General features: G+C 40.7%; 2 protein-coding genes across 13 annotated transcripts in view; one reads left to right on the top strand and one right to left on the bottom strand.

The window, feature by feature from the left end:
• The window catches only part of LOC113443646 (solute carrier organic anion transporter family member 1C1-like), a 34,118-nt gene extending 26,555 nt beyond the window's left edge, over nucleotides 1-7,563 (top strand). For all 11 annotated transcript variants that reach the window (XM_026712048.2, XM_087935198.1, XM_087935202.1 and 8 more), the window contains 3 exons: nucleotides 841-905; nucleotides 2,746-2,863; nucleotides 3,617-7,563. In XM_026712048.2, coding sequence (XP_026567833.1) covers nucleotides 841-905; nucleotides 2,746-2,863; nucleotides 3,617-3,836 — 403 coding nt within the window. In that variant the 3' untranslated portion in view covers nucleotides 3,837-7,563. The remainder of the gene's footprint in view (nucleotides 1-840; nucleotides 906-2,745; nucleotides 2,864-3,616) is intronic.
• Nucleotides 7,564-7,573: 10 nt separating this feature from the next.
• The window catches only part of LOC113443127 (solute carrier organic anion transporter family member 1B3-like), a 32,021-nt gene continuing 22,390 nt past the window's right edge, over nucleotides 7,574-17,204 (bottom strand). For both annotated transcript variants that reach the window (XM_026711178.2, XM_087935205.1), the window contains 4 exons: nucleotides 14,371-14,555; nucleotides 12,459-12,523; nucleotides 10,667-10,784; nucleotides 7,574-8,643 (listed from right to left, as the gene is read on the bottom strand). In XM_026711178.2, coding sequence (XP_026566963.2) covers nucleotides 8,427-8,643; nucleotides 10,667-10,784; nucleotides 12,459-12,523; nucleotides 14,371-14,555 — 585 coding nt within the window. In that variant the 3' untranslated portion in view covers nucleotides 7,574-8,426. The remainder of the gene's footprint in view (nucleotides 8,644-10,666; nucleotides 10,785-12,458; nucleotides 12,524-14,370; nucleotides 14,556-17,204) is intronic.

Here is a 17,204-nt window from a genome sequence, read left to right as displayed (position 1 = left end):
AACCTGTTTTACAGCTGTCGTGTCTGCAGGTGCCATTATAATCGTAAGCCAAGGACCAGCTGTAATGCATTGTTGAAATCCACCATGCGCAAAAATTTTACAACTGCTATTATAGTTCCCAGTGAAATTTCTACTCATGGAAACATATTGTTGTTACACAAATCAATTTTTCCACATCTGAAGTTGTAATTTAACATCACCAGGATTTGCCCACACTTATTTATTTAATTTTTAATCCAAAGCCTTGAGGATGAATAACAACACTGTTTAAACATTAAAACTGAATTTAAAATTTCTATGAAATGATACAAAGATTAAAATGACATAGATAAATAGGATATAGAAAAAAACATTTATTTATGTTTGTGAGCATTTAAGGATATTTAATTATACTGGTGGGTTTTTTTTTAATGGGTGAGCTTCAAGATTGGTTAATTTGAGTCATGACTAAGTTGGGTTTTGATTGTACGTTATTTCTGTTGGTTTTAATTCTGAACCATACTGGGAAGTTACGCTGACTAGCTTGTTTTCAGATTTCTACTACTACTACTACTACTACTACTACTACTACTACTACTATTATTATTATTATTATTATTGCTGTTGTTGTTATTTTCCTTATTAAAAGACAAATCTAAAGCAAAAGAAATAAGAGAAAGAGAATAAAAAAGAAAAAAGGAAGAAACAGAAAAAATGATAGAAAAAGAATCAGAAATTTTAAAACATATAATTTCCGACCAATATTTACAATCTTATTTTCCGTCTTCCCTCTAGAATTCATTTATTTCAATGTTCCTTGTCTAAAACTCACTTTTGAACTTCTCCTCCTCATCTTTTCAGATCGGTTTCACCAGATTTGAAATCTTTTGCAGTGGGCATTGAAGCTTTATGTGGAAGAGTCCTTGGTAAATAAATTCCAGATTTCATTTTAAATTTTAGGCAGATAACCTTATCTATTATCCATGAGATGCTCAATATTTTGGAGAGAAACTGAGTAATGTGGTATCCTAAGAGTAACATACACTGATTGTCTGTCTTCTAAATATATTGGATTCAATTGTCTGTCATGAGTGAGGTTGATTATCCCAGGTAATGTCAATTTCAGGAGAACTATTTTAAAGCTATTGGTGATGAAGGCATAACCACCCCACTCTTTTAAGCTTTTCTTATGCTCATGGTTGCTTAAGTCTAACTAAGTTTTGCTAAGTTTAAGCAAAATGTCTGGACCAGTTTGGCAATTTCTTGAAAAGGCTGGGCTGGGCTTCTTCAGTCTAAACTGCAAGCCGCCATCGGACAATTTCTTTGCTGCTGTCACTTCACTTTCTTAACCTCTCTTGGCTGACAGAACTCCAGGAGAATCCACAGGGAAGCGGTGGTCAAATAATTCAAGATGGCAGCCTACTGTCACTTCAACTTTTTAACCTCTCTTGATTGACAGAATCCCAAGAGGACTCCATAGGAAAAGGGTGGTCAAATAATTCAATTGGCAGACACACCTCCACAGTGAAAACCCTTCTCCTTTTTTCGATCACACATATAAAAAAGAGGAGGGGCTCATAAAAATTTATCAATTTCATTATTTTACCATTGTTCTCCGTTTTAGAGGTCTCCAACCTTGGCAATTTTAAGACTTGTGGACTTCAACTCCCAGAGTTCCTCAAAGCTGGCTGAGGAACTCTGGGAGTTGAAGTCCACAAGTCTTAAAATTGACTCCCGCTCCATGTGATGTGACAGTGAGCAATAGTCAGAGAGACTCCCATTGCTTGTAATATTTTATGAGGGAAACCCCTGCTGCATTCTTTTAAAATAAAGGCTAAACTGGTAATCAACCAAATTGGTCATTTAAAAATAAAGATGGCATTCCTGATTGATCCTCAAATTGACCAGGGTTTGCACCTCAGCATTCCACCAGTAAAGTTCTTTAAAAAGCTGAAAATATATAAGGCACCAAATGAGCGTCTACAGGTAACTCCTCAATTTCCAACCTGTTAGCCACCATTCAAAGTTATGGTAGACCTCCCACAGGTACTTATTACCTGGCCAACCTACATTTTGCAGTGTCCCACAGTCCCATGACATTGTTTTACAATGTTTGGTAGAAAATTGGCATTTACTTCTGTCTTTCAGCAAAAATTAGCCCATAATGATGAAAAGAATCGAACTGTGGTGGCCACTTCACCATCCCCCCAAAAAACGGTCATAAAAATGGGTCTGGCCATATGATGATTCATGTTATGATTGTCACGACTTAGAAACATAATGAGCAGACTCCATTATAATTGTAGATTGGGGACTATCTGTATTATCAACCAGCTGAACCAGTCAGTTTATCACCAGGCTCAGATGATTTATACAGGAGAACATTATGTTGAAAGTGGAAGATCAAAATGTGCCTATAAATGTCATTTGCAGTGGCTGGGGGTCAGGAGTTAGAACAGGATGTCCATTCCACATAATTTATACATACAACCAGTAGTCCCTGCACAGTCTGAAAATATGGCTCCATCCAAAGACCTTTGCACTTCCTACTCCTTGTTTCCTTTTTTTTTTTTTTTTTTGGAGTTTGACCTAAGCCATTAAGTTCTCACTGCACATACTTGGCCACTGAGGTTTTTTGTCAGATTTAACAGATTGGAAGGGACCTTGGAGGTCATCTATTCCACCCCCCATCCAAGCAGGTTGTTCCTCTCAAGCCTTTCTAAGTAAGTCAAGTCTGTCTTACTTGTCCCTTTCATCCTATTTCAGGAGGGCTTCCTGCACCAATTTACTTTGGAGCTTTGATTGATCAGACCTGCTTGAAATGGAGTAGAAAAACTTGTGGTGGCTCTGGGGCTTGCAGAGTGTATGATACCAAAGCATTCAGGTAAGCCTCAAAGGAGGAAAAGAGTCTATGGTCTAAAATTGGCTGAATTGTGAATTTCCGTTGTGTTTGGGTGTGGATGAATAAATCTGTTTTCATACATTAAATAAAAATGAAGACCTTTCATAGAATAGTTATATGTTGACAAGCCTTTTATTTGTATTAATTTAGCTTTCAGGGAGAGGGAGGAAGGCAGGCAGGCAAAGAGAGTGTGGATGGATGGATGGATGGATGGATTGATGGATGGATGGATGGATGGATGGGAAGGAGGGAGGAAGGCAAAGAGAGTGGATGGATGGATGGATGGATGGATGGAAGGGAAGGAAGGAGGGAGGAAGGGAGAGGAAGGAAGGAAGGAAGGAAGGAAGGAAGGAAGGAAGGAAAGGACAAGGGCAAGAACATTGTTAGAAAGAAATGGACAGGAAAGAAAAAGAATAGGAGAAAAGAATGAAGTGAGACTGCAGTACAGCTCCGTAATTTTATGGAGGATTCACACAACACACTAAACCCAAACTAAGCAGACTTGCACTATGGAACTTAGCCACTGTTGATATTCTGATTTGGACTTCTTTAATTGTAGTTTATTAAATAAACCGTTATTGCACAAAACACGACTGCCTGATATGTGAATATTGTAGGCTTTGAATCTTCTGAAAGGCTAAGGTTGTTATTGATCTCCAAAGGGGATAAATTCTTCTGGGAAACATTTCTGCTCTGTTCCAACTCAGCTTCTTCTCCCTCTGTTTTTCCTCCTAGAAATGTCTACCTTGGGGTCATTACTGCACTAAGATTTGGAAGCGTCTTCCTTTATATCATCCTTTGCACTTTAATCATAAAACGTTGCAGGCAAGGCAATCAAATGATGAAGGACATCAAAACTGGCGAAGTGCCTGACATCAAGTTGTCCAATATCAGTCCAAAGACAGAAGTGTCCTCTCCCAAGGAGATGCAAGTCACCGGAAATACTCCTTTTTGAAAATTATCTTGGATGCTCATGCAGACGTGGCTGCAAATTATGGACTCCTCATGAGCAAACTGTGGAGCTCCTAACCATACTATTCCGTGGCCAAGCCAAAACTCTGCCAGTCACTGGGGTTAGACATTGACATTAGCATCAAATGTCACTGCAGAAAGAAGAACCTGGAACTCAGACTAAGTTCAAGAAAGTCTTAGATCCTGAGGAAGATATCTGAGGAGTTCCCATTAACTGAGACTGTGATATGACTCCTTGGGTGAAACATGGTGGTCCTGAGAATTCATAAACAATTGTGCAGTGCCATGTCAAGTCTGGTACAAGGACATGGAAGTAGGAAAAGGAAGGTGTGGTTTTGGAGTGCAAAATGTTGCATCATAATGAAGCCATGGAGGAGGTACTTTTCTTGATTTAAACAACTTCTCCTTGTCCTTCTTCAGTGCTAAATTTCCAAGAAACTCTTCCCTTCTGAAAATTTTCCTTCCTGTCTGGTTTGGGATCTCTACAGCAGGGGTGTCTAACCTTGGCAACTTTAAGACCTGTGGACTTCAACTCCCAGAATTTCCTGTGCCGGCTGAGGAATTCTGGGAGTTGGTCCACAGGTTTTTAAGTTGCCAAGGTTGGACACCTTTGCTCTACCCAAAGTTTACACAAGTAAAGTCCATTGGCTAATTTAGTTCCTCAAAACAATCTCTATGCAAATTACTGGCTATTACAGTGTGGAAATGGCTAGTGTATATGATTAACAAGTTGTGAAGATGCCACAACAGCAGTTGACGCTAAAAATCAGTGGTGCGTTTCAAAAAATTTTTTACCACTGGTTTGGTGGGCATGGCTTAGTAGTGCACACACTTTGTGTGTGTGCGTGTGCCAAAAATGCACTTTGTGCAGGCGCAGAGGCATTTTGACTCACCTCCCTGTGTCTTCAACAGCTGACGCGTGTCAATCTGATGTGCCGCAGTTCGGTCTCCACAGCTCATCGGCACTACCGGCTCAGCAGAACCTGTCCAAACTGGTAGAATACCACCACTGCTAAAAAGCATATCTTTCTTTCAAGAGATAATAACTGCTACATCCAGCACATAACCTTGGTTAAATGACCTCTGGTTTCCTAAGTTAAATCAATATTCAAAGTTTGTTTGTTTGACTGAACTGTGCACTAAATTTTCCAGATTGGCCAGATCCATACAACAAAATAAGCCATAAATTAACCAAAGATATTTTGGACTAGAGCACTGTGAAAACACAGGCTTGAAAAGACACATTCTAACATTTTTTGTTTCTATCACTTCATTGTTTAGCCATTTAATGACTTTACAGCTGTTTTCATCTTTTTCAGTTAATAACTTAGAGACTTCAGCTGTATTTCCACAACACACTGAACCATAGTTTACAAAGCAGTTTAATTTCAGTTTGTCCTGTAGAAATGATTGTGTAAATTATAAACTAATCTCCCATTGTTAATTTATAATTTGGTTTTCACAAAATAGTTTTCACACAGTAGCTTGTGATTTTCACACAGTAGTTTATGGTTCATGTGAACCCGGCCATAGAGAGAAGGAAGATTTGGGGAAACTATACTGGAGGTGGGGAAAAATTGAGATTCCAAGATGGCGGCGACTTCAACATCCTTTGCTAATGGATCTGTTGCAAAAACTAATGAAGAAGTTCTCAGAGAGTAATTTTAGCCAGCTGATTTTCTGGTCTGACTATTTTCTTTTCCCCTGACATTTTCAGCAGCGATAATGTCTCATTAGAGTGATGAGAAATCATACCCTTTTTAAAAGAAAAAAGAAAAAAAGAAAATTAGCTCACGCCATTTAATTGTGCGTTGTGGGAATGGCTCTGCCTTCCATCAATAAATACTTTCATTTCCTGATACATTACTGCAACGTGCTAAAAGCCCTCAAAATAGAGTAGCTTTCAAATAAAAGAAGGGTCAGCTTTCAAGCATTTTTATTTCTTTCTTGTTAATTGGGAAGGGTGGGGGGGGGAATAGGATGTGCCTCTTCTTCTTTTTAGGACAAAAATAATGGAAGGAATGCCCCGTGATCATTGTGTAGTGTTGGAAGAAACATCCTTCTGGGTTCAGTTCCAAGTGGGGAAAAAGACACTGGAATCATGGAAGTTACTTGGAAAGGTGGTTAATTGATGAACAGGATCACATGCCTTGGAGATCTTGGGTGAAAAAATGGGAAGAGATGCTGAGAGTGCCTGGGTTATATGCACTCTGGCTTTGAACTTCCTGGGGCACAGGAAGAGTATCCTGATTGGTTGCTGTCAGGGGGTCCTAGCTAGCTTTGTAGGTTGTCTGTTTGCTAAGTTTGGTTGAAACTTGGTGGGTGATGCAATGAAGGGCAATTAAATGGCTCTTCCTGAAGGAGGTAGATCTTTGTTATGTAGAATAGACTGGCCCATTAACAAAGGTGGGAGGGCCGAGTTTCTGCCTCCCTTTCAGGGGAAATATTCTGCCCTTTTAATATTTCCTAAAATATTTCATTTTTCTAGGTGGGCTTTAACTTCCCACAGTAGCTTTAAAAGGAAGCAGATTTTAGGTATAAGATCACGCTTAGAGATGAGCTTCAAGTATTCACCCTGACGCTATTAGTTTATTACATCATTTTTTTGGACATTACTAATTACTAAGCCTATCACTAAGCTCTAAACTCTGACATAAAAGCTTGTTGGTGTAAGTATTTATTCAGCAGTTTATAACAGGGATGGGAGATCTGTGATCTTCCAGAAATCCTGCTGGAATACAACTTTCATTAAAGGTAGTCCTTGACTTACAACCATTCGTTTAGTGACCATTTGAAGTTAAAGGTAAAGGTTCCCTTCGCACATACATGCTAGTCATTTCCAGCCCTAGGGGCAGTGCTCATCTCCGATTCAAAGCCGAAGAGCCAGCACTGTAAACATGTTACTAACTTAACAACTGCAGTGATTCACATAACTATGGCTAGAAAGAGGGGAAAGGCCACTGAAATACCTTCTTCTTTAGCAACATAAATTTTGGGCTCAACTGTGGTTCATAAGTCAAGGACTATCTGTATCTTCCAAATAGGCCAAGATCAATGAAGTTATACTTCCACAAGGTCCTAGGTTCTCCAGCATTGTGCAAGGAATACTAAAGAAGAAGAAAGCTAACACACGAGATTTTTGGATCTCTATTCCCTTCCAAACAAATGATGTTTGAGATAGGCATGAATATCTAATAAAGGCTAAAAAAAATATCATGGTTACTGATCAGACCAACATTTTGTATGTGTAACACACAAACCATGAAAGTTCTTTTTTCCATAGCTGAATCTTTCTGTCAATCTATTGGTAGCTTTCAGAAAGCTGTTTTTGGCCCTGGTAATGCAAATATTTTGTGTATGAATGTTTAAAATAAAAACCATGGCTTAAATCCCACAGGATTGAAGACCATAAAATGTTGATCCATAAAAACATATGGGAAAAGACCAATTTGGGAATAGACTTGAGGATGAATGCACCTTAAGTATATTTATATCCTGGCTTTAAAATCAGTTGTTAATTATGAAGAGCAGGTTAATGTGTATAAATAGGTACAAAACCGTAGATGCACATTGTTTCGTTTCTGTATAATTTTGCAGTATGAACTTGCAGTACTAACCTTCAAAATGGGATAGCAGGTCAGTATAACTTTCAGAATTGAAAATATTAATCTCATTAACTAATTTTACTCCAGCCCCATTAAGAAATAAAACGAAGAGAAATAATTTTTTTCTGTTGTTTTTTGTTTTTGTTTTGCAAAGTAGAGCAAGATTGTTGCATTAGAACAAAATGTACCTTTGAATGCTAGATTAGTTAATGGTTATCTGACCCAAAAGATATTTCATCACAGCATGAAATAAATTCTTGGACCAACTTCAGGGTTTTCATTCCTCCCCCTCACCCTCTCCCTTTCTTTCTTTCTTTCTTTCTTTCTTTCTTTCTTTCTTTCTTTCTTTCTTTCTTTCTTTCTTTCTTTCTTTCTTTCTTTCTTTCTTTCTTTCTTTCTTTCTTTCTTTCTTTCTTTTTTCTTTCTCTTTCGTCCTTCCTTTCTTCCCATTTCTTCCCGTTTCTTCCTTTTTCTTCCTTCCTTCCTTTCTTTCTCTGCCCAACCCCCACCCCCTGTAAAATGGTACTAGACTTTTATTTTTGGAGAGGAACCACATAATCAATTAAGATATCACAGGTACCTAGAAATCTTACAAAATTTGAGGTGTTGGATTTAAATTATTCTTTGTATCAGTTCCAGAATTCAATGTTTTGTTTTTACTTCCGTGCAACTAAGGATCATGTGTGTTCTCTTTCTTTTTGAGAAGACCTCACAAGATGGGAGTTTCTTTGCCTTTCAGAGTTTTGCTTTGCAAAAGAGTGGGAGTAAACACTTTTTTTGCTTGGAATGCCAAAGGAATACTGATTTTGCTTTTATGGGGCAACTTTCCCACTCAAAAGTGACAGGAAGCAATGCCACCCTTTTTTTAGCAGCTACAGCCAGCGGTGATTCTAAGAGTTACAAGGAACATTTTGGCAGCTTTTTATAGTCCTTCATCTTCTACCCCAGTCCATGCTCGGTTCATTTTGCTAGAGGCAGGTATTCACGTCTGCATCTGAACGATGGGCTGGAAGTTTGGTATCCGTTAGTTTTATCTCTTCATTCAGTGGTGCACCTTCTTTGCATCCATTTTCAGCTTTCTCGGCCTCTTGTTTTCTAAGGTTTTTCTTCACAAGCATGTAAAAGATGAAACCCAGCAGAAAAGATGGCACTTTCAAGGCACTTATTAGACCGTAGAAGGAATACCTGAATAAGTAAAAAAAAAAAAACTTCTCGTAAGTCAATTGTGAATCTTTGTGGCTACCTGAACTAGTCCTTCCCTGCAATTTTCTCAGCCAGGCTTTTCAGAAGTGCTTTGCCCTTATCACCTTCTTCCTAGAGCCGAGAGAGAATGACTGATTCAAAGTCACCCAGATGGCTTCAAGACGAAGCAGGGGTGGGCTGCTACCGGTTCGCACTGGTTCGAGTGAACTGGGTGTTAATTTTACATCTGGTTCACCGAACTGTTAGTTGGAATGACTGGCTGGCCCGACCCTCCCAGGAGTCTCCATGAGGCCCAATTTGGATCCCAGGTAAGTGCAGGGCCTGCGCAGAGGCTTGGGGAGGGTGAAAAATGAGCCTCCCAGAGGCTCTGGAAGGCCAGAAATGGGCCCATTTCTGGTCTCTGGAGAGCCTCTGGAGCCCTGGGAGGTGGGAAACTGGCCTCCTGGAGGCTTGAGGGAATCCTCTGAAGCCCAAGGAGGGCAAAAAATGGGCCTCCTGGAAGTTCTAGAAGGCCAGAAATGGGCCCGCAGAGCCTCCGGAGCCCAGGGAGGCTGTTTTCATCCTCTCAGGCTCAAGGAAAACCTCCAGAGCCTGAGGAAGGCAAAAATGCCTTTCCCCCCCCTCACTGTGGTTCAGGAGACCAACTATACCATGCCGACCATGGCCACATCCACCCAGCAACTGGGCAGAGAACCGGTTGCTAAATTTTTTGAAGAAGCCCACCCCTGAGTCTAAGGCAAGACTAGAACTCACAACCTCCCCGTTTCTAGCCTGATGCCTGAACCACTGCACCAAACTGATTCTCAGAATAAACCCTGGCAACTGTAACTTAGTGGATTACATGGGTAGTCTGCATTCATTTAGTGACTTGTTAAGATTCCCTTAACTGCAAAGGTTTATTTAATAAGTATGGCAAAATGGCTCCCAAAATCAGGTGCAACTTTTTCAACAACTGCCTTGCTTAATGCTGGAAATTTGGGTCCCAATTCTGGTCATAAGTGTAGGACTATCTGTACTTCTGTAAAAACCCTAGAGGTTTCAAATAGCCATTGAAAGGTCAATCTTTGATGAATTTATCAAAGTGAACGTTATAAATTATAGACAGGACTAGAACTCACAATCTCTCAGTTTGTAGTGTGATGCCTTTAACCTCTGCATCAACCGGGATAACCTAAATCTAAATCCCTACTTTTCAATCAAAAAGGTAGAGGAAATACAGGGAGTATAGGAACTAATAAAATACATTAAAACCCTGATTTTACAATGAAGTATTTTTCATTAAAACCAAACATCCATTAAGTCGGAATATGTAACTATGTATTTTTTTTTAATAAAATTAGCACATTTTATATTTATGTTAGCATATAATTATATTGCCTCCTTATATAAAGTACTGTACATAAAATGCATGTAATACTTGCCCAGTGTTGTTTTAGTTAATCCCACTATCCGTGAACTAATTAAAATGTATTAAAATGTCCACCCAGCACTCAAAGCCAGCCTGATTGCTAACCTAGGAACTGCATTCATGTAATAAATTAAGCTTACCTACTTTAATGTTTGGTTAGGTTTGATTAAGGACCTACTTTGCTGAAATCCTAGCCACTTGATGAAGTTAGAATTCACTCTGTTGGGCAAATCCAGAAAAGGCTTTGTTCCTATAACCATCTCAGGTAACACTGGCCATTTGGAGGATCCCTGAGAGTTTTGCATCAATATTAGTTTCCATGGAATAATCACTTGGGAAATTGTATTGTCTGGCTGGAACACATGTCATCTGAGTATGGCCACTGCATGAAGTTAATTTGGAAAGCCATTTTGATGGCTTATTCCAAGGGTCTTCAAAGTTGGCAAGTTTAAGACTTGTGGACCTGAACTCCCAGAACTAACATGGAAGGAAGGAGGAGGAGGAGAAATCCTGGGAGTTGAATCCACAAGTCTTAAAGCTGTCAAGTTTGAAGACCCTTGGCTTTCTCTGAAACCATGGGATTGCAGGAGAACTCACCTGTATTGCATTGCATCATATATCCTACAAGATCCTTTCTGGCCACAGGGGTTACTGCTCCACTTCAAGCAAGTCTTGTCAATCACTGCACCAAAGTAAACTGGGGCTGGAATTCCAGCTAGAAGATATCAAACAGGAAATATATATTAGCTTGTCATTCTTCATTCTTCAGCATTCTTCCACCATTTTCCTGGATGGGTTGACAGCAGAAGTAGGGGAAGATGTGCCCATGTATGAATAGCAATAAGACTTCTATACTTATTCACAATGCTTTACAGCCCTCTCTAAGTGGTTTACAGAGTCAGCCTATTGTCCCCAACAATCTGGGTTCTCATTTTACCCACGGAAGGATGGAAGGCTGAGTCAAACTCGAGTTGGTGAAAATGGAACTGCCAATCTGCAGGCAGCTGGCAGTCAGCAGAAGTAGCCTGCAGTACTGCATTCTAAGAGGTCTGTAGGGGGCGTGCATAAGCGCACCAACCTGCCTACCGTCCCTGTCCTATTGTTTCTTTTTTTTTTTTCTTATATGTATCCATTTCATGTATCCATAACTATGTTTATACTTATACCTGTCATCTTATAATTGCTTGACAAAATAAATAAATACATAAATAAATTCTAACCACTGCACCACCATGGCTCTTAAGAAGAATACAGGTAGCATTCAACTTACAATCATTCGTTTAGTGACTATTCAAAGTTACAGTGGCAATGAAAAAAATGACTTATGACCCTTTTTCACTCCTACAACCACTGTAGCATCCCCAGGGTCATGTGATCAAAATTAGGATGCATGTCAGATGGGTTCATATTTATGATGGTTGAAATGTCCTGGGGTCATGTGACCATCTTTTTGTGACCTTCTGACAAGCAAACAGCACCAAACAGCGGTCTAAGCATAGTTCACAAAATCGTCTGCTATAACATCTTGCCTGTCAACGACTTCTTCAGCCTCAATCACAACAATACATGGGCAAACAGCAGACACAAACTCAAGGTAAACCGCTCCAAACTCGATTGCAGAAAATACGACTTCATCCATAGAGTGCTCAACATCTGGAATGCCCTATCTGACTCCGTTGTTACAACCTTGACCCCTCACAGCTTCAACCTCAAACTATCTACTGTGGACCTCACCCCATTCCTAAGAGGTCCTTAAAGGGGGCGTGCATAAGCGCATCAGCGGGCCTACTGTCCCTGCCTTACTGTTCCCATTTATCTGTATTCACTTCCTTCCTTCATGTTTGTTTGTACTTATACCTGCCATCTTGTCCATGTTTGACAAGCAAACAAACAAATAATTAAAATAAATAAATAAAATAAAGTCAATGGGGGAAGATTCATTTAACAACCATGTCACTAACTTAACAACTGCAGTGACTCACTTAACAACTATAGCAAGAAAGGTCATAAAATGGAGCAAATCTCATTTAACCAATGCCTCACTTAACAACAGAATTGTGGGGTTCCATTGTCATAACAAATGCCTCACTTAACAACAGAAACGTGGGGTTCCATTGTCATAAGTTGAGGGCTACCTGTATTTTCATGCCATCCTAGGGTTTTTTTCAGAGGCCTATGGTTAATGGCTGCAGTAGGTAGTGGATTGTAGTTGGCGGGAAACTGATGCCAATTAATTTGACTCAAAAATCTCATCCGTTATTTCTTATATGAACAGAGCATGCCTTTCTTTCATAATTATTTTCCCATACTCTGAACAATATCAGTATGTCAGAAAACCTCAAAGAAAGTGTCCAATAATATCCCATGTAACCAGAACGGCCTTTCTTACCCAATGATCTTATCACAAGCATCATGAGTCCAACTGCAAGTGACTTCAGGTCTTGAGGTACAGATCTAACAAAGGACAGATCAACCATACTAGTAATCGTGCTTCTGTAGGGTTTGCCCCCCAAAATCTATAAACAACATTCATGTTACGAATAGGTTTAACTGATGGAGAAGCACCCCTTATATCTTTGCTGTGCTTGGATTGGCACAATGCAATTCCACAAAGCAGCTGGTATAGTGGTAGGAATGAGGACATTTAGAATGTAATGTGCCTTGTGAATGTTGAAAAGTTCAGATTTGATTCCTGTCAGCTTCAGTGAAAATGATGAAATTATGAAATGGTCAGTTATCCACTTGTCTCGGGTTGTACCTGCCTGAGCAGGTGCTTGGATTAGAAAACCTCCAAGTTCCCTTCCAGCTCTATTTTGATTGATATGGTATCAGGATGTGCTCCCTATGTTCCTGGACAGGCATAGCCAATCAAAACCAATGATACTAGGCTCAGTGGACCAAAGAACCAATTACAGAAGGTGTTTCCCCCACGTATTTCAGTTTCCATACTATGGGCAATGTAGTGAATATTATTATGTGACTCCTCTCACTCCACACAATTAGAACTGGGAAGAGATACAGAGCAGATAGATTTTCACACAGAGACAAAATCTTAATTGTCTTAAACCAGGAGTGTCAAACTCAAGGCCCACAGGTCGGATGCTTAGATCTGGTCTGTGAGAGCCTCTGCCACTGAAAATGGAGCTCCATTTTCACTGGCAGAGGGCTGCAGGAGGCCGTCATGGGTGAAAATGGGGCTATCAAAACAAACTAAAAAACAAAACAAAAGGAGAAATGTTTCCCCTTTTGCCTTTGAGCATTCGAGAAGGGGACAGGAAAGGAGAAAGGGAAAGAGGAAAGAGAAAGAAAAAGAAGGAAAGGTGGGAAGAGAGCAAGGAAGGAAAAAGAAGGAAAGGGGAAGGAAGAAGAAAGGAGAAGGAAGAAGGAAAGGAAAAGCAAAGGAAAAGGGAGGGAGGCAATTATAATGTGAGGGGAGAGAGGGTTTCAGGGAAGTCCTGCCTTAGCACTTGGCCACCACAGGTGCCCCTGACATGAGTGAGGTCAAGCTAGCCACCATCACCACGCCCCCTGGCCATGCCCCCCGGCCCTCCAAGGTCAAATACAACTCTAATGCGGCCCTCAATGAAATCGAGTTTGACACCCCTGTCTTAAACAGTTTCTAATTTCTCATCTCCCCTTGTAGTGAAAGCAAAAGTGGATATAATTCTATTCATATTCAGGCATAGTGAAGCTGTGGACATTCAGATACTGCTGAACTAGCAGCCTCAATCAGCAGGAATGAAAAATTATGCATGATGGAAGTTGTAGTCCCATAGGTCAACATTAAGATTTCTCCATACTGCATAAATATATCCTTTACAGGGTTTTATGGGGGGGGGGAGGGGAGGAAATTAGACAGACACAAGGAGGGATTGTTTTAAGAAATATTCACTTCTTTGTCTTTTGTAAAAAAGGTACCACAAAAATGGTTGACACATAGTGCAACATTTTTATCTCTTCACTAAAAGGCAGAAACTACAATTTAATTGTTTCGAATGCTGTCGTTGAAAAAGCCTAAGGAACAGTTGGAATGCTTAAATATTTATAGGTTTCTAGGATACATTTATTTTCATGGAGGTTTACATTTCTGACTCTTAATTTTTTAAAAAAAGTCTGAGTGGAATCTTAAGTAGCTATGCTGTCTTATTGGCTCTTTATTTAACTCATGGTCCTTTTATGACTTGTGGACTTCCGCTCCCAGAATTCCTGGGAGCTTGGCTGGCTCAGGAATTCTGGGAGTTGAAGTCCACAAGTCATAAAAGGGCCATAGTTCTCCACCCCTGACTTAACCCATTCCTTACCTGATAAGGAGCATGTATATAGGAACACCACTCAGTGAGTACATAAAGGAGCTCACAGCTTTGACAATGATGTAAAAAATAAAAATTTTTGAACACTCATCACTTCTTCGGCATTCACCCAACACCGCTGAAGAATTCTTCAATGCAGCATCAGCTTGCTCAATGCAACTACAGTTGTGAAAAACCTATAGGGAAAAGCATATGGGACAATAAAGGGCATCTTGCGCCCCATCACTTCAGTTACGAAATGGAAACATCTGATGAATGCATCTCTATAATGGTCTAGATCAGGGGTGTCAAACTCAAGGCCCAGGGGCTGGATCCAGCCCATGGGGGTGCTTAGATCTGGCCTACAGGCTGCCCTGGAAACAGTGAAGGACCAGCCCATGGTGCCTCTGCCAGTGAAAACAGAGCTTGGGAGGGCCGCATACAGCTCTCCCAAGCTCCGTTTTTGGCTGCAATAGTCTCCTGAAGTGCTCTGCCAGAGAAAACGGAGCTCAGGAGGGCCATGCATGGCCCTCCTGAGCTCTATTTTCATCAGCAGAGTGCTGGAGGAGGCTGTCACTGCTAAAAACGGAGCTTGGGAGGGGAGCCCCCCAACATGAGTGATATTGAGGTGACTATGCCCCCCCCCACTGAGATCAAACACAATCCTGATGCGGCCCTCAATGAAACCGAGTTTGACACCTCTGGTTTAGATCTAATGGCACCAACTTTCAGGACTTTAGCTTCTACTAACTACAAGGCAGAAACTAGATGTGATATTATTGTAACCAGGGGTGGGTTTCTACCGATTCTGTCCACCTCTGTAGAACTGGTAGCTCTGAAGAGCAGCAGACATAGAACTGGTTCTATGTCTGCTGATGTTTTTGCCCACCCGCCTGCCCGGGCTCTTACCTGACCTTTATTTCCTGCTTTTTCAACTTCAGCTGCCGTGTGTGGCACAGCTGTAGTTAAAAAAGCAGGAAAAAAGTACTTTTTCAAAGGCTGCTTCTCGGCACACAGCGCTGCTCAGCTGTCCAGGCACCAGGCTGATGACAATTTACAGGCGCGTGAGCAGCCATGCAGGGAAGCACATCGTAAATCACCAAACGTCGTAAATCACCGAACCGGTAGTTAACCCTGTCGAACCCACCCCTGATTGTAACACTGCCTAAATGGAGACACCCTTGAAGAGAATTTCAAAGATACAGTTACTTCAGCTGCACAGACAGATTTGGAGGCACCTAGGGTGTCACATGTAAGGCCAGAGCTGCATCGGTTGTCAATTTGCTTCAGGTTCCAATCCAAGGTGTTTGTGATCACCTTTAAATCCTTCCATGGCTTGGGACCAGATTCTCTGAGGGCCCACCTCACTTCAGTGGGATTGACTTGCCTCACTTGGGCCTTTTTCAAAAATGGTCTGCCAAAGATTTTTGGCTAGTGGGTTCAAGGAGAACAGCCCAATCTTTGGAACCCCTTGCCTCCAGAGGGGGAGATCCAGCTTCATCCTTTGGCCTTTCTGGAAGAGCTTTAAAATCTGGCTATGGTGGTTGGATCTGGGGCCTGGGGCCTTGATTGGGGTGCCCAGTGCTGGAGATGGTTGATTGAAAAATCCTGGAGCTATAAGTAAACTGGGAAATTGAAATAAACACAGGGGTGCGATTCAACCAGTGTAACAATTGGTTCGTTGCGCAGAGCGTTTGCTACTGACCTTCTCCAGCAATCCCTGTGTGTTAAACAGCTGATGCGCAGCAATCCACTGTGCCGCATGAATCAGCTGAGCTTGAAAAACAAGATATAAAGCACAGCCTAGAGCCCGGGTGAGCAGTTGGGCCCAACAGCTGATCGTTGGAGCAAACCGAACTGGTTGTCTTCCAGTTGATCCTCAGAACTACCAGCTTGGCCAAACCTGGCTGAACTGATAAAATCCCACCCCTGAATAAACATCCCAGAAAAACTGGAAAGCATTTCCAAATCTGCACTTCTATAACTGTCTGGTTTGGTTCTGCAAGCCAACAGGACAGACACAGACTTTAAAGGATAATTAGGACTGCAGAAAAAACAGTTACTGCCAACCTGCCTTCCATCGAGGACCTGTATATTGCACGAGTCAAAAAGAGGGCTGTGAAAATATCTACAGACCCCTCACATCCCAGACATAAACTGTTTCACCTCCTTCCCTCAAAATGATGTTACAGAGCACTGCACATCAGAACAAATAGACACAAGAACAGTTTTTTCCCAAAAGCCATCATTCTGCTAAACAAATAATTCCCTCAATACTGTTCAACTATTAAAAAGTCTGCACTACTATTACTATTAATCTCCTCATCACTCCTTATCACCCATCCCCTTTCCCTTGTGACTGTATGATTGTAACTTTGTCGCTTGTATCCTTACGATTTTTATTGATTGTTTCCTAATATGATTTGATTACTTATTGTACCCTATGACTATCATTAAGTGTTGTACCTTATTGTTCTTGACAAATATATCTTTTCTTTTATGTATACTGAGAGTATTTGCACCAAGACAAATTCCTTGTGTGTCCAACCACACTTGGCCAATAAAGAATTCTATTCTATTCTATTCTATTCTATTCTAAATTTATTAAATTTCTAATACGTCACACTCTTGGTGCTCTTTATAGGAGTTGACATGATGACATCTTCACTTTGATTATGAGTGTTTGAAGGATCCTGATATCTATGGTTGTTCACTGCAGTAGAAATGCATTTATTTATTTGTATCCCGCTTTTATTATTTTTACAAATAACTCAAGGCTTTGAAACATATCCAACACACCTTCCTCCTCTTCTTTTCCTCACAACAACAATCCTGTGAAGTGGGTT

Source organism: Pseudonaja textilis, chromosome 5, assembly GCF_049901715.1.
Source record: "Pseudonaja textilis isolate UNSWEBS1 chromosome 5, rPseTex1.2, whole genome shotgun sequence".
Lineage (NCBI taxonomy): Eukaryota > Metazoa > Chordata > Lepidosauria > Squamata > Elapidae > Pseudonaja > Pseudonaja textilis.
This window is presented reverse-complemented; position numbering and strand designations above follow the sequence as displayed.